This window comes from Octopus bimaculoides, chromosome 24 (assembly GCF_046866305.1).
Source record: "Octopus bimaculoides isolate indiv1 chromosome 24, ASM4686630v1, whole genome shotgun sequence".
Taxonomy (NCBI): Eukaryota; Metazoa; Mollusca; class Cephalopoda; order Octopoda; family Octopodidae; genus Octopus; species Octopus bimaculoides.
This window is the reverse complement of record NC_142951.1, coordinates 11588021-11610520: the sequence shown is the minus strand read 5'-3', so window position 1 is coordinate 11610520 and position 22500 is coordinate 11588021. Positions and strand designations below refer to the sequence as shown.

At 35.4% G+C, this 22500-nt stretch overlaps 2 protein-coding genes across 8 annotated transcripts in view; both read right to left on the bottom strand.

The window, feature by feature from the left end:
• LOC128250785 (uncharacterized) overlaps positions 1-11561 on the bottom strand; it is a 14537-nt gene extending 2976 nt beyond the window's left edge. Inside the window, exons 1-3 of one of the 2 annotated variants that reach the window (XM_089341042.1) lie at positions 11296-11561; positions 6947-7095; positions 4192-4418 (exon numbers count right to left, since the gene is read on the bottom strand). In XM_089341042.1, the coding sequence (XP_089197168.1) occupies positions 4192-4418; positions 6947-7095; positions 11296-11428 (509 nt within the window). In that variant the 5' untranslated portion in view covers positions 11429-11561. Of the gene's footprint in view, positions 1-4191; positions 4419-6946; positions 7096-11211 lie in introns of both variants that reach the window. The other variant, XM_089341040.1, reaches the window with a different exon arrangement.
• Positions 11562-15410: 3849 nt separating this feature from the next.
• The window catches only part of LOC128250786 (uncharacterized), a 43348-nt gene continuing 36258 nt past the window's right edge, over positions 15411-22500 (bottom strand). For 5 of the 6 annotated variants that reach the window (XM_089341531.1, XM_089341530.1, XM_089341532.1 and 2 more), the window contains 2 exons: positions 17483-17707; positions 15411-15563 (listed from right to left, as the gene is read on the bottom strand). The gene's annotated coding sequence lies outside the window, so the exon portion shown is untranslated. The remainder of the gene's footprint in view (positions 15564-17482; positions 17708-22500) is intronic. The other variant, XM_089341528.1, reaches the window with a different exon arrangement.

The following is a 22500-nucleotide window of genomic DNA, read 5'->3' as shown; positions in this document are numbered from 1 at the left end:
CTTACTTGTTTTTCTAAAATGTACCATAAATGTTCAATAATATTGAGATCTGGAGACTGTGGTGGCCAGATAAGATGTTCAACTTCACTAGAATGTTTCTCGTGCCATTCAGTAACAACTTTAGCGTTGTGAATTGGTGCATTATCATCCTGAAAGATTGCGTTTCCCTCCGGAAACAGATAGGAAACCATCGGACGAATTTGATCATATAAAATGCTTAAATAGTCTTGACTATTAATTCTGCCATGAAGGAAAACTATTGGGCAGGTGGATTTCCAAGATATATACCTCCAGATCATCACAGATTATCCTCCATGTTTAGTGGTTGGAATAAGGTAGGCTGGGTCAAATGCTTCTTTTGCTTATCTCCACACATATACTCGGCCGGTGGTCGGAAATATGGTAAAGGATGACTCTTCTGAGAAAATAACATACTTCTACTGCTCTGGGACCAATTCTGCAGGTTTTTACTCCACTCTAAATGCTTTGCAACGTTTGTTTTCAAAAGTCGTGATTTTCTGATTGTAGCACTCCTGTGAAATCTGGCTTCGTGTAGCTAACAGTTTTTGTGGAAACTGGGTTCTCGAAGTGGTCATTAAGCTCTGCCGTAATTTTGGGAGCTGTACTTTTCTAACAATTCGCGTAAGAGTCCGACGGTTCTTATCTGAAAATTTTGGTTCTCTTCCAGAGTTTTGTTTCGACAAGAAAGTTTTTCCTTCTTTCTTAAAGGTTGTCATTACTCTCGAGACAGTACTTCTTGATACATCAAACATTTCGGTTGTTTTTGTTACGTTAGCACCTGCCATACGAGTACCAAGTATTTGACCTGTATGAAAGTCCGATAGATCTGTCATTTTAATGAATTTTAATTACCTTTTTCTAATGATATCTGAAAAGAAACAGCAATTTTAGCAAAATATATTAAGCAACACTAATAATAAATCAAAAAGCATAAAAATAAACAAGCTTTTGACGGTTTTATAGATATTTCAAAATTATGATTCTATGATACTAAGTGCTTCTATTATTTTGTCCAACCCCTGTATGTATATGCATATATATAGAGAGAGGTATATATACAGGTGTTGGAGAAAAGAATAGAAACAGCTAACATCATAGCATCATAATTTTGAAATATATATAAAACCGTCAAAAGCTTTATTCTTGTGTCTTTTGATTTATTATTAGTGTTGCTTAATATATTTTGCTAAAATTGCTGTTTATTTTCAGATATCATTAGAAAAAGGTAATTAAAATTCATTAAAATGACAGATCTATCGGACTTTCATAGAGGTCAAATTCTTTAAAAAATACATTACTAGATAGAAAATACCCAACCAGTCTAATCAAAAATGGAATAGAACGTGCAAAAATGATATACATCCAAGAGTTACGGAAAACAAGAAGACACCATGACACTTAAAACTCTATCTTACGTATCAACAATCCAAGAAACATGGAAGCATACAACATCACCCACTAAAACATATCCCTCCTTATGAAGGACCCACGAATGAAAAAGGCACTAGAAACACATAGGATTATTAAAAGCAAGAGACAACCGCAATCCCTAGAAAAATTACTCACCAGTGCCAAATTACCCACCAAAAATACAACCCCAAAAGTCAAAAATGCAACCGCCCTAACTGCAGAACTTGCATCTTCCTCTTACAGAGCTCCACATACAAATGTAAGTCAGGTCAAACTTTTGCCATAAAATATGACTTCACCTGTGCTTCGAAGAACTTAATTTATGTTCTTAAATATGGAGGTTGTGGTGGTTATTACATTGGTCAAACCAGCTTCACTTTGAGGGATAGACTTACGGTACACAGGCAACAAATCTGGGACCTCACCACTAGGAAAATTCCTGTAAGCAATTACCTACATCAATGCCCCGTAGACATAAACCCTAAATACCAAATCTTCCCTCTCTATCGATGCACTGGAAACAGTTCAACCCAATTCCGTTTCAATTAGGAAAACATACTGATTAAAAAATATAAACCACAGCTGAATATCCTTTGGAAAGAAGAAAAAGCATTAAAAAGAAAAGAAAAAAGACTAACAAAGAAACCAGGAACAAGAAAAAATTTTTTTCTGAAAACTTCAGTAAGAATCTTCCACCTGGGTTCCGAAACCGGAACTCCAAATAACCATACAAACATCAACTGCTGACGTCACCCACCTCCAGTCCAATGAAATTCTACAAACACCAGTTGCTGACATCACCTAACTGAAGACCAATCAAAGCCGAACTTCAACGAATACAACGAAATGACTCTTTAAGAGAACCAACCAGCCAGAACGACTTATGACCGTATCCACAAGGAAACCAAGCAAGCAGAACGACAAGCTTGACCACGGAAAGAAAACGTGACCAGAATTTTAACGAATCAAAAATCAGATCCGCTTGCGGAAAAGAATTATAAATTCATCAGATCCCAAAACATACCACTTCAAGCGAAAGCGTCTATTAGAAGAGGATCAGAAAAACTGTAAATCAAATTTCCATTTTTTTACTATTTTCATTTCACAGTTGTTTTTTTTTTCAGTGTGATTTGTCGACCACCATTGGAAACCCCAAAATGGAAGATTTTCTTCTATGACTACCCTTATATTAACAGATCAAAACATATCCCATATGCGCACTAGAAAAACTGTTGTATCGTTTAAAAAGCTTAAGACTCTCCAGCGACTGAGTAAATACCAGGGTCAAGATTTTTCCTTTATGTCTGCATTTTAGAAAATGCACCTTATCAGAAATTAATGATAAACTACCGGACACATCATAAACCATTTCAGTGTGGTTTATGTAATTGTAACACTTGTAAGACACTGGTTATATTTACTGTGAGGTTAATTATCTTCCTTGTGTTTCTTTCTGTCTTTTTCTAAATGTGTATTTTCCCGCAGTTACTAAACCGGCTTGTTCGTTGTAACAGCTTGATTAATAGCGAAATAAATTAATATTTTGTCCAGGTGACTTGTGCTTTTTGTGACTTTTATTACAACAGTATCTTTAATCTATATACATATAGATTATGTAATATATAAAGGTTATATAGTATTTTATATAGCCACAAAACCTTTTTTATTTTCTCTCCCTGTTTATTTCTGTCGAAGAGCATAGGCTCGAAACGCAAAAGACTTTTTCACTTCCCGAGTGTTAAACTAATATATCTGTTTGTTGTTTACACACCCGTCTTCGTCTTTTGTTTTTCTTTTGAAAATTCTCACTATATATACATATATATATATATATATATATATACATACACACGGTGGGATACTGAGAAGTTCCTGGCTTTCGGGTAAAAGAAAATACTGGACGATCAGTTAATTATGATTTTATACTACATTTTCTCCTCTCACATTCACACACTTACTGCAGCAGTCCTTCAGTTTTTCTAACTTATGTAAAAGAACTCGGAAGGTTGGGCTTCCAACTAGGTCTTTCGCGATACACTTAAATCCAGGAACTTTTCAGTTGTCTCATATTCCGTACATTTTACTATGGTAAGATTATTCGCAAATCACATCAGGTTGCCATCAGCTTGTGGAGTGGAGTTTGAAAGCGCGGTATAGCCTCCAGTAAATGCCTTCTTTTTTAATATAAGCCAATAATTACAATTGACATGTTTTAAACGCATGCAATTATTATCATTAGTATACTTATTAATTTAGTATTATGTTGATAATAATTAGTAAAATGTTTATAAAGATTAACTCAGCATCGTTTGTTTTACGGAGAACTTACGATGATAATGTCTTAAATTTCGTTTGTAATCAAGCGGAAGTAACATCGATGTAAAAACTACCTTGCACTTGTCAGTTTCGACATTCTGACCAAATCTGTCTCGTCTCACCTGACACTGTTGTGGACATCTGCAAGTGTACAGAATCTGCGAGTGTACAGGGAAACATCTGGACACTAAAGAGCACAAATTGCCGAACAACGATTCATCGGGTCACTGCATGTGGAAGGTGGGGCTTTATTGTGTGTCATCGAATTAAATATCCATCTAGATATCCGAAACAATTTAACTATTTGTCAAGACATGTCGTCCAATCGACTACTCGAACGCCATAAAGGTGTTTGTTTGATCACAGCTGGACTGGAGTGACATAACGCCAATAACAATAACAACCACAAAGAAACAGCAAGAAATGTGACTATTGGTTACTTACATATTGTAAACATTTGGAACGAGCTTAGTCTTAGCTTTCTTGAATAACTGCAAAAGCGAATCACGGTTCGTCCAGCCGACTAGGCAGAAAGCATTTTCCAGGTAACACTGCTTTTGCATATCTATTAAAATTTTGTCAACAAAGTTACAAGTGACTGTTACAAGTGAGTATAAATCTCTCAGTTTTGTCATGTAGCATTCCACAACAGCCTCCATCCAGAGATTTACCTGAAAAAATGTAGAAAACTCTCAGTGAAAAAGGAATTGGTTTATAAGACTCTTGTGCGTGTGTGTGTGTGTGTGTGTGTGTGTGTGTGTGTGTGTGTGCGTGCGCGCGCGTGAGAGAGAGAGAGAGAGAGAGATTAATAATTAATAATAATAATGAATCTATTAACCCAATTTACATCGAATATTTTTTCATCGATTACAATAATTGAAGATTACAAAATTGTTTTTCAGAAATTGCATAAGAAATCGGATTAAGCCCTTTGGCATATTGGCTGATTTGGGCAAGTTGGTAGGAGGTTAAAAAATAAAAAATAAATAGGTTAATAATTGTTAGAATGACTTCCAACTTAGACACAAGACCAATAATCTTGTGGTAGAGCGTTAATCAATGCCATCAACTATAGTATTTGAAGTGCAGTTTATTTTATCGACCAAATATCAGGTCATCTCGTAAGTTTTGTCCGAATTTTGAATAAAGAAAACAAGTGATCAGATGTTATATGTAATTGAAATTTAATCATCAATGTACTTTCCTTGATTATCTATGATTTCCTTCCATCTATTTACAAGCTTTTTAATTCCATCAATGTAAAACTCTTTTGGTTTCAAGGCGAAGTACTCTTAAATGTTGGTTTCGACCTCCTCCTAGCTTGCGAAAGTTATGTCCCCCAAATGATTTTGTAAACTATGAAACAAATGGTAGTCTGAAAGAGCAATGTCGGGAGAATAAGGTGGATGAGGAATTTTGTGCCAACCAAGCTCTTCGATGTTCTGTGATGTGATCTTTGCAGTGTGGGCTCGCGCATTGTCCTGATGAAACATCACTCCCTTTCGATTCACTAAAGCAAGCCTTTTTTTTCTTCAAAGCTTGGTTCAAACGCTCTAATTGCTGACAGTAGACTTGAGCATTGATTGTTGCATTAGGTGGTAACAATTGAAAGTGAATTACTCCTTTGCAATCCCACCAGATAGAGAGAAGAACCTTTTCCCCAGTATACACAGTATACATTTTAATATTTTAATTAATATCATCTTATTATATATACCATTCGTTTTTAACACGTATATAATAACTCCATGCATCTCCGAAGAGTGGAATTATTGCCAGTATGCTTATCTATTTTGATTACATTGTGGAGGCAGTAATGTCCGTGAAACCATCGTCAGATGCTTTTTAATGTTTAGACTTTAATAATATTTATACTCAATTGCGCATACATTTTTATATACATTTATATACGCATGTATTTTTATGTACATTTATATTTTTTATATAGATTTATATGGTTTTAAAATTGTTGTTGTTGTTGGCACTCCGTCGCTTACGACGTCGAGGGTTCCAGTTGATTCGATCAACGGAACAGCCTGCTCGTGAAATTAACGTGCAAGTGGCTGAGCACTCCACAGACATGTGTACCATTAATGTAGACCTCGGGGATATTCAACGTGACAAAGCTGACCCTTTGAAATACAGGTACAACAGAAACAGGAAGAAAGAGAGAGAGAAGGTTGTGGTGAAAGAGTACAGCAGGGTTCGCCACTAACCTCTGCCGGAGCCTCGTGGAGCTTTAGATGTTTTCGCTCAATAAACACTCACAACGCCCGGTCTGCGAATCGAAACCGCGATCCTATGACCGCGAGTCCGCTGCCCTAACCACTGGACCATTGCGCCTCCACGGTTTGAAAATATTGTTGGTTTAATATGCATCTGCTCAAAATTATAACTCTTCAACAACGCCATGTTGTAGTCTAGTTCATCAGCATTGACCTAATGAAACAATATTATGAAGATATGTGGATCTATGCATATATATATATATATATATATATATATATATATATATATATTATTCATATAAATACAGTGTACATTTAAACATATAAGAGGGATCCATCATAGGATTCCTTGCACGCTAGAAAGAACAGCTATGTTTCAAACCACTATTAGGGATAAAACGTCGATAGGAATGAAAAATAAAAACATTTACCATCTAACTCCTGGACCATGGTTTCAGACTTACTTTAGCAAATAAAATAATTTGCTAGGCGAAGTCTTCTTCAGCAGATACACCTACATTAAACATATATACACGAGGAAATCCAGTATACGCCCGTGCTTATACATTCTAATTTTTCAAATCTACCACGCAAGCGCTTCTCCTTGTCAGCAGTAAATAAAAACTGCCGGCGTTTCAATTCGAAAATTATCCCGAAAATATTATCAATAATTAATAATAAATTCTAGCCGTTTCAGCAAGGCAGTAACAAAATCGCATGTTCAACAGCAGTTCAAACTGGAATTTTGATGACACACCAAATTGAGCACTCAGAGTGCATATCTATTAATTTAAGTCACCCTGATGAAAACTCGTATCTTTTATATCTATCTATCTATCTATCTATCTATCTATCTATCTATCTATCTATCTATCTATCCTTGTTTTACTCATTCTGTCATTCTATTTCTTCGCTCATTCAATCAGAACTTTAAATTGCCACACCATAAAAAGCATAAAAAATCATTTTACCTTTTCATCGGGTCCTTTACAATAAACATTAGGCTTTTCCTTCGCTAATAGTGTTTGAGGGCAAATTAATCTCTCACTCAAACATGTGTAGAATTTGCAGTCCAACTTTCGAACAAGAGAATAGCATTCAGCTACTCGTTGTTGAGAACCTAAGAAATAGAGAAACAAAAAGCTCTTAGTAAATGTGTGATTATGGCCGTTGTTGTTGTAGATGTCACTGCAGATGTTGTTATTGTTATTGTTATGGACTTTGTTATGTATCGTTTGTTTATTGTTGATAATGTTGCTTTTGCTGCTGATACTGCTGATGCTGCTATTGTTGCTGTTGTTGGTAGTGTTGGTAGTGGTGTTCTGATGTCAAAAGCAGGATATGTGAATCATCTGACGTCACATGAATTAAAATGCCCAAGTAGGTAAACGTTTTGAACCATAACCGTCTCTTACGACTTTGTGTCATATGTCACAAAATTTGCAAAGACAATATCTGGTTTTAAAAGACATATGCTAATTCACAAAAAGAATCTTTCAGAATCAGATTCCAACCGGTAAAGATGTAGAAGAAACTTCTACATCTGTCAGTTGTGTTTTAAATATCTGTCACTTGTATTTCAAACACCATCAGTCAGTAGCTGGTCTTAAGTGATCTGAGGGCTCAGCAACGGAATGTTTCTGAGAGGGTGTGGTGAGTGTGTTGATGGGACGGCTATCATCTGTCAAAATGAAGCAATCATTATATATATATATATATATATATATATATATATATATATATATATATATACGCACACACAACCACAAACACAAACACAAACATACACACAAACACCACTATCGCTTGACTACCGACATTGGTGTGTTTACGTATCCGTAACATAACGGTTCGGCAAATAGACCGATAGAATAAGTACTAGGCTTACAAAGAATAAGTCCTTGGGGTCGGTTTGTTCGACTAAAGCGGTGTTCAAGCATGGCCGCAGTCAAATGACTGAAACAAGTAAAAGAATAAAAGAATAGAATATTTTGTGTGTGTGTGTATATATATATATATATATATATATATATATATATATATATATATATATATATATATATATATATATATATACACATATTGGGTCAGCAAGTAAGTAATTCTGGTTTTTAGCGTGAAATAACAATTATCTTTTTTCATGCAAAATATGGACTTTATTCAGTTACATATATTTTACCATTTTGTTCGATGGCGTTTTGCTATTTTTCTGGCAACTCCATGATTCCATGCTCATTGAACGTTTTGTCCTTATCAGCGAAAAATTGAACCAAGTGCGATTTCACGTCGTTATCATTATTGAAAGCTTTACCATTCAAAGTATTTTGCAAACTTCCAAATAAATGGTAATCTGATGGTGCAAGATCATGGCTATATGGTGGATGTTACATCACTTCCCAACCAAACTCCGATAATTTTTCACGAGTTAGCTAAGACGTGTGTGGTCTAGCGTTGTCATGGTGGAACACGATTCCTTTACGATTTGCCAATTCTGGCCGTTTTTCTTTGATTACTTCCTCTCGTTTCATTAGTTGTTGCCAGTAAGCATCTGAATTGATTGTTTGGTTCCTTGGAAGCAGCTCAAAAATACACAACACCTTTGTAATCCCACCAAATGACAGCATGACCTTTTTTTGATGCAATTCAGCTTTCGATGTGGTTTGTGCTGGTTCATTACGCTTGGTCCATGATCGTTTTCGATTGATGTTATTATAGAAAATCCATTGTTCCTCACCAGCGATGATTCGTTTCAAAAAAATCGATTTCATTGCGTTTGAGATACATATCACAAATATTGATTTGTTGTGTTAAGTGAATCTCTTTCAATTTATTTGGAAATCAAATATCGATCTTCTTAACGAGTCCAAGAAATTTTAAGTGATTTTCAATTGATTGTATGTGATACATTTAACCACTCCGCAATCTCTCGCACGATTATATGACAATAAGTTTTAACTATGGCTTTCATTCGGTCGTCATCAACTTCAGTATGTCGAACAGAACGTTATCATCTTTGAGTGAAAAATCTCCAGAGCGGAATTCTGAAAACCATTTCTGATATGTACGTTCTGTTAAGCAATCAGAGACATAAAGTTCTCTTATCTCTTTGTGAGCTTCAGCAGCTTTCTTGCCTTTCCGGAAATGAAAAAAGCAAAATATGGCAAAAATGATCGTTTTTGCACTCCATATTAAAATTGACACAGAACTAACAGCTGTAAACAAAACTACGCGTAATTTACTTCTAAAGGAAGCAAAAAGTAACGGCTACCATATGCCAAAAGGAAAAAAATCATAACATTCAAAAAACTGATTGAAAAATGGTAACTCTATTTGCGAAAAACTAAATTACTTTCTTGCCAACCCAATATAGATATGTGTGTGTATGTGCGTGTGTGTGTGTGTACGTATATATATATATATATATATATATATATATATATATATATATACGTACACACACACACACGCACATACACACACATATCTATATTGAGTTGGCAAGAAAGTAATTTAGATACATAGATAGATAGATAGATAGATAGATAGATAGATAGATAGATAGATAGATAGACCGACAGACAGACAGACAGACAGACAGATAGATAGATAGATAGATAGATAGATAGATAGATAGATAGATAGATAGATAGATAGATAATTGAATCAGGAAGAGTCAACAGGAAGGAATAAGGTTGAACAGTTGGTTTTTAATCACGAGAAATGTTTCTATTCATCCTAGTTCTTCATATATACAAGTATTTGATTATGCAAAAATTTAGCTGTATAATGGGATATAGGTGTATTCCCTCAGGTGGTATTCAGTTGCTGTCTCCGTTAGTAAACAACCTCCGTCTTCGACGCTTGCACATGCATCTGCCATGTTTGAATTTAGTGGACGCTGGCTGTATATATAGTCTTGTTTTCCACTATATATTTGAAGAGATCTCTTGTAAAAAAAAAAAAAGATTTTGATTCGTCCACAGTGTCGAGCACTCTGTGTTGTGCATTTATGTACCAAATAGCTGGAACAATGGATTATGGGACCTAATTAAAATACTTAGCATCAAATTTTCCGTAAAGTCAAGCACTCTATTACTGCTAATTAGCTAACATTTCTTCATGAACGAGAATTTGTACGTATTTGTTTTTTCCTTTATAAGTTTCGATTAAGCGGAATTTTGTCCTTTTTGTTTGTGGTTAAATGACTATTCATATCATATCGCCTGAAGAATTTTGAATTGATTAGACGACAATATATAAGTAGAATATAGGGTTGCACAAGGACCGATAAAAACAAGGCAATGACGTGTCAGAATAGCATGGGCAATTGAGATATAAAGATCTGAACAGCTGGACCAAATGAAGAGAAACAACAAGCGGTAGGAAGGCAGAGGTTTAAGGAAATCAGTAGAAATGCGAAACGCGAGATCTTGTGGGAGATCTTGTGGGGAGAAATCTTTGATGAATGAAAGCAGCCAGGCTGCGAGATTTCCTCCTTCTGATGCACGATGGACTTCAGCATCTGATAATCGTAAACATTGGGACTGAAAAGACAGCACCAATTGTCATCAGAACAGAATCGTCACATATTTTAAGTATATTTAAATCACATTACTGTAATTCATTGGAGAAATGGCTGTAATGTAGGGGATAACCAAGTTACCGTTTTGTTTCTATAAAACAGCGATTAAAAGTCATCAATGCGAGAACATTAGTCATGAATACACATTCGGTGATCTATGACAAAGAATAAAGGCAGTGACAATGCAACACAGTCAGCAGAGGCGAAGACTCAAACTTCTGAATGGTGTTAATAAATGGCATATTAATATGAAAGAAGGCGCAAGTGTTGCAATGCTATATCTCTATAATGAAACAAACCCTTTCTCGTTTATAGCACTATGTAATTCTCTTTGCTCTGCTAAGATAATTATGAACTGGATTCATGAATGAAGATGTTTGAATGCTTGATACATGAGATACGTCAACCACTGATTGCAACAATGCTGTTCAAAATGGTGAGTATTTCTGCAAATCACATCGCCGTGATAAACTTGAGAAAAATAGCTTCAGCCATGACATTCTTCAAGCAAGAGATAAATTGATACATAAATCTGCCACTCGCAGTTAAGGATGATAATATTCTGAGTAAACATGTCTGATTTCTGTAGTTAAAAGAGTAAAATGGTTAATAAAAAAAAAATTCCCACACATTCCAACACATCAAGGAACTAACCAATTGACGTTGAAATAGGACCTGGTGGATGCCTTGGATTGCTTGGATCAGCTGCATTTAAATTAGAAGCTTTGTCTGGTTTACCTTCATCTGGTTTACTGTCATCTGGTTTACCTTTATCTGGTTTAGTGCCTGGCTTTGGTAAATTGTCTTGATTGGCAACATCGTCGATTTTAAACAGCGATAATATCAAAAGAGCTATGAAGTACTTCCACATGTTTTCCTTTCTCTTTCTGTCCACTTAAATGCCAATATAATGCACTGCTGTCAATGTCTTCTTTCTTCAATATATTGTTTTTATCGTTCGCTATAGCTGACGTCAACTGGTTAGTATTTCGGATGAGTGTGTGTGTGTGTGCATGTGTGTATGTGTTTGCGTGTGTCGTCTGCTTCTACATACACATACACACTACTCTGGAAGGGTAAGAGAGAGAGAGAGAGAGAGAGAGAAATTAAGAGAAAGATAGACAGACAGCGATAGAAAGGAAGGGGATGGAGAAAAATCGTGAAAGCATCAACTGACATTCAGCTGTTTTTAAATTCAAAGTGTATGTGTGTGTGTGTGTGTGTGTGGTCTACTTCTGGCTAACCACTCCTCTACCTTTAAATACAATCGTAAGCAGAACTCTACGGGACTCAGTAAACTAATCTGAGACTTCAATGCCTCTAATGCATCTTTTTCTTTAGGATGGAAAATCCTTTCTAGATCTTTTCTTTATGATAAAGAGAAATCATTCAGTCCTTTGTGCACGGAAGAGCAGTATTTTATTCTCTCAGCTTAAATTGGTGGACACATTTACAGAGAGAGTTTACAAATGTATTCATTAGAAAGAAACACTGTTAGTTCTTCCAAAGAATATCCACCCATAATCTAATAATATCATTTTATTTTCTTTATTCTTAATAAATAATATCAAATTTTCCTTTCTTTATTCTTCCACCTTACTTTCCATAACCTTAACTCTCCCTTCTTTACTTTTCTTTTTATCATTTTCATGTATACAATTCACCTGTTCCTATTCACTCTTTCTTCTTCGTTTATTTCCATATCTTTCTATTCGTTTACTCCTTTTCTCATTCAATCTAATTAATTTCCTTAAAACCATTTTAGATTTCTAGAGTTACCTTACTACCTGGCTTTCCATATACGTATATATATATATATATATATATGCATATATATATATATATATGCATATTTATATATATGCATATATACCCGTTTTTGCTATCGTGCGTATGTATATTTTCGGTGTGTACAATAATGTATATGTGCTTAGTAAGTATGTGTATGGGTTTATTATAGTGTGTTTGTGTCTGTCGATGTTTTGGGATATATGTTCTCTTCAGTATGTGTGTGAACGTTTGCTTATATCTATAAGTGGGAGATCGTAAACGTCTATTAAATCATATATGTGTATCTGTTTATTTGAAGTAGTGTAGTTATATATGCTTATGAGAGTGAGAGTGAGCTTCCAAATGTATTCTTTGAATAAACACTTGTTTTGTTCTTTCAAATAATTTCTTCGCATAACATAATAATCTCTGAAAATTTCTTTTATTTTTCCTTCCATCTTACTTCCCATAATTTTCCCCCTCTCCCCTTCTTTCCCTTCTTTCCATGCATATTTTATATTTACAATTTGCCCTTCCTCTCCCCCACACTCTCTCTTTTACTTTGTTTTATCATTCCATTCTTTCCCGCTCCCTACCTTTCTACACATCTTCTCCTTCTCTCACAATATTTAGTTTGTTTGGATAACGTCATTTTAAATTCCTAGAGGCCCCTGTTCGTATGTAAATATTTTTTTAATGAACAATAATGTATATGTGCTTAAGTGTGTGTATAAGTATGCAATTATGTATTAAGGTCTATCGATGTTTTGGGATATGAACATACATATGTATGTAAATGACCATTTCCTTATGTGAATAAGGATGTGATCATAAATGCATATTTTAGCATAAGTATATTTATATGTCGTTGCCGCGAGAATATGTTCGAGTATATGTGTAGATATATATGCATATGTGTGTGAATATATTTCTGCCTATGTATTTGAAAATATATATGTATGTGTACTTGAGTGTATGTATATTCATATGATTATGCATATGTTTACATATGATATATATAATATGTAAATATATATATATATGTATGTATATATGTATATATATGTGTATGTTTATGTGTATGGGTATGTATATTAATGCGTGCGCATGCATATGCGTTTATATACGTTTGTGTTTTTATATGTATGTAATGTTTCTGTTTACATGTCACATATTTGAGTGTGTGTACGCATGTGTGTATATGAATATAAATACGTCACGTTTTATAGGACTTTCTATTTCTGTTAACATGTCTGTTTGATAAGTTGGTTATTTATATCCTTCCTGATGAGATCGATGCATTGTTGACCATAATTTATCCTGTCGGACATTTGTGGAGTGCATCCGTCGAAACATATGTAAAAGACTTCAAAATATAAATGGTTAAGCAGCATCCCGAGCGTTCGTCTCATTGATCAATTTTCCTATTTTTAAAAAAATGAATACGACTTACTATCCCGGAATTAAATGCTGGGACACTTAGGCAACATTTAGCTACCTTGTAATTATTTCCCTGTGGTCTATAAAAAAAGTATCAGTTTAGCACCGGGGACGATCTAATCAGCTTACCCCCGCTCCCCGAAATTTCTAGCCTTGTGGCAATATTTGAAACCAATACTAATGCTAACTTGTACATATAAAGTCCTGCACTCTGAGATTAATACAACAGAAGAAAGTTGTGAAGCGGTTGTAATCGTATGGATTTCATATTGTTAAGCAAATCTACGTTCAACTCCCATAACTCTTATATGTTCTTCGTCGAATAATTCATAGCTCGTATCTTCTACATTTTAAGTTGTACTGGCATAATTACTTTAATTTGTAATTAAGTACTATGTGAACCGAAAGCTGAGTTCGTAGGAGATTACTGTAATAGCCACACGATTCTCTGGATTCTTGTTTTATACTACTCTTTTATGTATATATTTACATATAATTAATCAATCGATTAATAAATTAATGGAGGAGACACCCATTTAATGATTCTATCAAGTAGCGAGCATGTTAACTCCATTTAGGAAAATATTTATACTGATAAATAATTATATTATTTACATTTGACAGATATTTGTCCTCATCTTGTTTGTTATTAACACAACGTTTCGGCTGATATACACTCCAGCCTTCATCAGGTGTCTTAGGGAAATTTCGAACCTGGGTTCTCATTCCTAAGGTATTCTTCAATGTTGTTGTTATTATTATTATTATTATTATTATTATTATTATTATTATTATTATTATTATTATTATTATTATTATTATTATTATGTTGTAAGCCGGCAGAGCCGTTAGTGCGTTCAACAAAATGCTTTGCAGCCTTTCTTTCGACTCTTAATCTCTGGTGTGTCGATGAAATCGACCACCCTGCCTCCGCCACTTCAAAATGTGAGGCTTTGTAATTATAGCAGAAAAAACAATGTGATCCTTTTGGGATCGATAAAGTACAAGGGTCGATGTAATCGACAAATCCTTCACCCAATTTCAGGATTTATATCTATGTAAGAAAACTACTACTACTACTACTACTACTACTACTACTACTACTACTACTACTACTACTACAAGAGTGGGGGAAAAGTAGGTTTATAGTTGCTTAATATAAATGGAATGTACTTTTCTTTTCTCAATTTCTCTTAATTTTTAACCCAAATTCGAAGTAAGGGCTTCCAGAAGGAACTGTTTGAATCGCTTAAGAATTTGAAGTTTATACTTAATGTCGGATGAGAGTTCAAAATTCAAAAATTCAGGGATATATAAGGTAGATCAATGGGTAGATAAATTAAATATATACAGATTCGTCTAAATTCAGGTAAAGGGTATCATCATTTTTGTAATCTAACGATTACTGGAGTTGCTGAGTTCATCGGAAGCCGACTTTTATGATTTCTGAGGACATAGAGTGAATGCTTGGGTCAAGCAACTGTATACCTACTTTTACCCACCCCTGTACTACTACTGCTGCTGCTGCTACTACTACTACTACTACTACTACTACTACTACTACTACTACTACTACTACTACTACTACTACTATTTGGTGACACGGTTCAGTATACGAAATCAAATATTAGAAACATTAAGCAAACATTGAACTTCATTTTTATTCCAGAAACGAAATACACAGATCCTTGTTATTTCAATATAGCACTTTTCCCTTTTCTTCGACCCATTTTTTGAATGATTCCGCAAATGTTCTGGAACAGGAATAACCTAGAGGAATAAACTGAGACCATAACCTACAATAAAGACAAAAAAGATTGGTCTCTTGTAAAATTAAACGCAAGATTTTTTCTGTCGTAGTCTGAACTGGGTACTCAGCAAGATGGTTTATTATAAAAAGTGAATATCAAATGAATATAACATCAAAGTTATCTTCTGTTTTAGGAATAAATCACAGACTTCATTGTTATTTAAGCCTTGTGAGGAGTGAACCGTGGAAGATAAGATATGGTTAGCATTTCAAATCAACTAATCACGTAGAACCTCTCTCATTGACTCACACCGTATACATGCATGCAAACACACACACACGTATATATATATATATATATATATATATATATATATATATATATATATATATATATATATATATATATATATATATATATATATATATATAGGGATGCTGGCGAACCCTGCTGTACTCTTCCACCACAACTTTCACTCTTTCTTGCTGGTTCTGTTGTGCCTGTAATTCAAAGGGCCAGCCTTGTCACGCTGAATATCCCCGAGAACTACGTTAAGGGTACATGTGTCTGTGGAGTGCTCAGCCACTTGTGTACCTTTACCGTAGTTCTCGTGGATATTCAGCGTGACACAGTGTGACAAGGCTTATAATGGCTCTTTATAACACTATCCGGTGATAACTAAGCATAGAAGATAGATAAACATAATTACAGGTCATTGAATAAGGTAATGAACAAGCAACTATGTGGTTGAGTGAGAGTTTGCAGCACTGAAAAAAATTACCTGAAAAGAATAGAAAGCTGTCAGTGAAAAATAAAATGGTTTATAAGCGTTTGCGCACGTGTTTGTGTGATTAGGGGTTTCTGGCTTAGAAACAAGGTCGAATGATTCGTGAAAGGAGAAAAACAGGAGGACCGAAAAAGGAAGAAAAGAACACGGGTTTCATCACAAAGAAACAAACATGCCCTAACAGGAGGAAGCTGATATTTTGAATACTAACAATACCAATACCATCCCCGACAACTGTAATACCGCCACCACTATCACGAATACTACAATCATCACCAGTATCAATACCACTACCACTAACACCAAAACCATTGTAACACTTTCATCAATACCACCGCACTATACCCGTAAACACCATCATCACCACCCTATCAATGCCAACATCTCTTACACTATTACCCCTATCAATACCACATCAATCCCACCACCACTACCACCAAAGTCACCACCATCACTAACATTAATGCAACCATCCTCACTATAGTACCATCACCATCACTTCTCTCATCAATAATATTAGCACAAACACCAGTGCCATCATCACCACCACTATCAATGCCACCTGCACTAACGTCAAAACTACCACGACCACGACGACGACGACGACCACCACCACCACCATCACCAATACTATACCTTTCCACCTACACTTCTACTACCACCATGACTACATCCACTGCCACCACTACTACACAGCAACTAATAACTTATGTTCATCATGGGTGATTAGCAAAGACAGTTTCCATAATCATATTGTTTTTGTGTTTCGAGGTAATGTCTGTGCTGTACATTTGAAGATAATATTTTTCATACTTTAGCAGCAAGTGCGGTCTGACCAAATCTGTCTCGTCTCACCTGACACTGTTGTGGACATCTGCAAGTGTACAGAATCTGCGAGTGTACAGGGAAACATCTGGACACTAAAGAGCACACATTGCCGAACAACGATTCATCGGGTCACTGCATGTGGAAGGTGGGGCTTTATTGTGTATCATCGAATTAAATATCCATCTAGATATCCGAAACAATTTAACTATTTGTCAAGACATGTCGTCCAATCGACTACTCGAACGCCATAAAGGTGTTTGTTTGATCACAGCTGGACTGGAGTGACATAACGCCAAAAACAATAACAACCACAAAGAAACAGCAAGAAATATGACTATTGGTTACTTACACATGAAAAGTATTTGACACGGGCTTAGTCTTAGCATTCTTGAAAAACTGGTAAATTGAATCACGGTTCGCCCAGCCGATTGTGCAGAAAGCATTTTCCAGGTAACACTCCCTTTGCATATCTAAGAAAAATCTGTCAATAAAACTACAAGTGACTCTTACAAGTGAGTATATATCTCTGTTTTCTCATGTAGCATTTTACAATAGCTTCCATCCATAGATTTATCTAAAAAAAATGTAGAAAACTCTCAGTGAAAAAGGAATTGGTTTATAAGTCTCTTGTGTGTGTGTGTGTGTGTGTGTGTGTGTGTGTGAGAGAGAGAGAGAGAGAGAGAGAGAGAGAGAGAGAGAGAGAGAGAGAGAGAAAGAGAGGGAGAGGGAGAGAGAGAGGGATAGAGAGAGGGAGAGAGAGAGAGAGAGAGAGAGAGAGAGAGGAAGAGATTAATAATTAATAATAATAATAAATCTATTAATCCGATTTACCTCGAATATTTTTTCATCGATTACAATAATTGAAGATTACAAAATTGATTTTCAGAAATTGCATAAGAAATCGGATTAAGCCCTTTGGCATATTGGCTGATTTGGGCAAGTTGGTAGGAGGTTAAAAAATAAAAAAATAAATAGGTTATTAATTGTTAGAATGACTTCCAACTTAGACACAAGACCAATAATTTTGTGGGAGAGCGACAGTCAATGCTATCGACTCTAGTATTTGAAGTGCAGATTATTTTATCGACCAAATAGATGTAAGTTGATCTCGGCAGGATTTGAACTCATAATGTATGTAGAGAGAAAGAAGACGGACAATGCATTTTGTTCGGTGCTTTAAGATTTTATAACGGCGGTGCCCCAGCATGGCCACAGCTCTACGCTGAAACTACAAATAGAAAACGAAAAGAAAATATACGTACACACGCACATATATATATATATATATATATAGACATAATTAAGGGATCAGTAAATATTTGCTTCACCATATACCGAAGTTCAGAAATAGCAGCTAAAAAAGCTGAGAATCCCACAGAGCATCACTTGTAACTCACAAAGGCAAAAACAAGAAGAAAAAACAATGAAAAACTAACCAATTCTGAAGGTTAACAGTAGACGCGTCTCTGGATTATGATTGATAATCAATTTCCTTCATCAATACTGTATTCCAGTAGTAAATTTGACTAAGCTAGCAAACTGTGCAAGCATGGACGAGTAACATTCCACACCGACACAGATCTGAAAGCATAACCGAATCCACCTCGGTCAGCCAGTCTCACTGTCCTTCCTTCAAGAAATTACCATGTGCGCGACAAGTAATACCGCAGAGAATCTGCGTATACTAACAGGGAGTGAATAATTATTACAAATTAAAAGGGTAAAAGCATAGTCAAATTTACTACTGGAATACAGTATTGATGAAGCAAATTGATTATCAATCATAATCCAGGAACGCGTCTACTGTTAACCTTCGGAATTGGTTAGTTTTTCATTGTTTTTTCTTCTTGTTTTTGCCTTTGTGAGTTACAAGTGATGCTATCTGTGGGATTCTCAGCTTTTTTAGCTGCTATTTCTGAACTTCGGTATATGGTGAAGCAAATATTTGCTGATCCCTTAATTATGTTTATAAATATATATGAGCTTTTAAATAAGTTCTCCACCAATAATGGTGCTTTCATACCGATGGGCTTGGTAAAAATTATTAATTGTTAATTGATTTATTAATTAATAAATTGATAATCCTTTACCCTTTTAATTTGTAATAATTATATATATATATATATATATATATATATATATATATGTGTGTATATATACGATGGGCTTCTCAGTTTCCATCTGCCAAATCTACTCACAAGGCTTTGATCGGCATGGCGCTATAGTAGAAGACACTTGCCGAAGAGGTCATGCAGCGGAATTGAACCCGGAACCATGTGGTTGGGAAGCAATCTTCTTCCACACAGCCACACATGTATTTTTTAATATTTTGTTTGTTTCAGACAGTAGAGTGAGTTCATGATGCCAGGGCATCAGATTGAAGGGGCTAGCGAAACAAGCAAGACCCAGTACTTTTTTTAATCCTGGAGAAGTAAACTAAGTGACTCTGGTTGTTGAGCGGTGGTGGGGGAAAACTCAAACACACACAAATACACTCACAAGACTTAGATCAACACAGGGATATTGTAGAAGACGCTCATTCAAGATGTCATGCAGTGGGACTGAAAGCAAAACCGTGTGACTGAGAAAATATAAATATAAATTATGTATACTATATATTATGTAATATAATACTTGCGGAGGCGCAATGGCCCAGTGGTTAGGGCAGCGGACTCGCGGTCATAGGATCGCGGTTTCAATTCCCAGACCGGGCGTTGTGAGTGTTTATTGAGCGAAAACACCTAAAAGCTCCACGAGGCTCCGGCAGGGGATGGTGGAGAACCCTGCTGTACTCTTTCACCACAACTTTCTCTCACTCTTACTTCCTGTTTCTGTTGTGCCTGTGATTCAAAGGGCCAGCCTTGTCACACTGTGTCACGCTGAATATCTCCGAGAACTACGTTAAGGGTACACGTGTCTGTGGAGTGCTCAACCACTTGCACGTTAATTTCACGAGCAAGCAGTTCCGTTGATCGGATCAACTGGAACCCTCGACGTCATAAGCGACGTAGTGCCAGCAAATATAATACTTAAATATCAATTTAATAATAATATTGAATATTGATCTTTATCAATTAATCAGATGATATAATACATCTTATTTTAGATGCAAATATTATAAATCTATCGATAATTTTAATCTTGATTTAGTAATACATTTAATATATCTACGTACTAATCTTAAATGCGTGTAACGTAAGCTCGTATGCATATATCTGTTCTCTCTCAATTTAAATATACTATGTTATATAGAATAAACTATGAATCAATAACTGAATACAAATATGATTGCTTTACTAATTATCTCTGTTTCATATAATAATTACGATCGACTTTTTTATGAATTAGACACATGAATATAAGGGAATATATATGTATATTAACAAACTGATTTGACTCCATAACACGTTACTAACATACATACACACGCACACACATGGGAGGCGCAATGGCCCAGTGGTTAGGGCAGCGGACTCGCGGTCATAGGATCACGGTTTCGATTCCCAGATCGGACGTTTTGAGTGTTTATTGAGCGAAAACACCTAAAACTCCACGAGACTCCGGCAGGGGATGGTGGCGAACCCTGCTGTACTCTTTCTCTCACTCTTACTTCCTGTTTCGTTTCTGTTGTGCCTGTAATTCAAAGGGTCAGCCTTGTCACACTGTGTCACGCTGAATATCCCCGAGAACTACGTTAAGGGTGTATGTGTCTGTGGAATGCTCAGCCACTTGCACGTTAATTTCACTAGCAGGCTGTTCCGTTGATCGGATTAACTGGAACCCTCGACGTCGTAAGCGACGGAGTGTCAAGAACAAGAACACACGCACACATAAATCAATTTAGACAGTAAACATCTATATACACACAAACATAATCATACATAAACTGAAATAGGCGATCAATATCCATACCTATAAATGCATATATAGTTATAGAAATACTAGATAATCTTTTACTAATACACATACACACGCACTAAGAAAGCGACTGATGCAGTAAGGATCTATAAAGGCGCGCACACAAGCACACACACACACACACACACACACACATACACACACACACACACATGCATAAACAATGACATCCATACTTGTATTCAATAACCTTTTGTCGACACACATACACACATACGTACACATAAATTAACTTAGGTAGTAAACATACGCATATACACATACGAGCACAAATAAATACACAAACATACATCCACACATAAACCCAAATGGACCATGGATAAACATATTTTGGAATAAAAGACTTTTATTTCATTTTTATTTTATTTATGGAAATTTACATACAAATGAGAAAAGGATTTTAGTTATTTAGTTTATATGTAGATGTGTAAGTAAACATCTGAATAATTATGTCCTGTCTGTATGTCTCTATGTATATCGATCTATCTATCTATCTATCTATCTATCTATCTATCTATCTATCTATCTATCTATCTATCTATCTATCTGTCTGTCTGTCTACCTCTCAGTCTGTCTGTCTATCTATCTATATATCTTGCTTGCAAGCTAACCAGCTATCTGGCTGCCTAGTTGTATGTTTATCAACGTATCTATCTAACTGTGTCTGCTTATTTTCTCTATCTGTCTATCTGTCTTCTATCCATCTGTCAATATTTCTATCTATCTATCTATCTATCTATCTAGCTATCTATCTATCTATCTATTTTTCAATCTATCTATCCAGACTGAAATAGAATTGAAAGGCAAATGGTTAGGCAAAACTTGGCAAGGACATTGAATTTAGCTATATAGTAAAGCGGTGTACGTAGTCTCTAACATTTGTTTCTGGTATATCCCAGCTATAGGACCATCGTATCGAGTGAGGATTCCATAGCCCGAGAGTGAGAGGTTAAAGAGAGTGGAGAAGCATTACTAATCAATGATATTATTGTAGTTCATTTTGTCTAAAAAGGGAGGAGAAATCCAACTAAAGTATGTATTCATTAGGTAAATTTAATATCCTTGTCAAGTCTTGTGAAACCGTTTCCCTTTCTTTTTTGTTTTAATCTATACCTATCAGCTCAATGGAAAACCACTTCTAGCCGCTTCAGAAAGGCAGTCACAAAATCGCATGTTCAACAGCAGTTCAAACTGGAATTTTGATGACATACCAAATTGAGCACTCAGAATGTATGTCTATTATTTTCAGTCACCCTGACGAAAACTCGTGTCTTTTATATCTATCTATCTATCAATCTATCTATCTATCTATCTGTCAGCCTGTCTATCTTTGTTTCATCTATTCTGTCTTTCTTTCTCCCTTTCTTTCCTTCTTTGTTTCTTGTTTTCTTTCGCTCTTGTTTTACTCATTCTGTCATTCTATTTCTTCGCGCATTGAATCAGAACTTT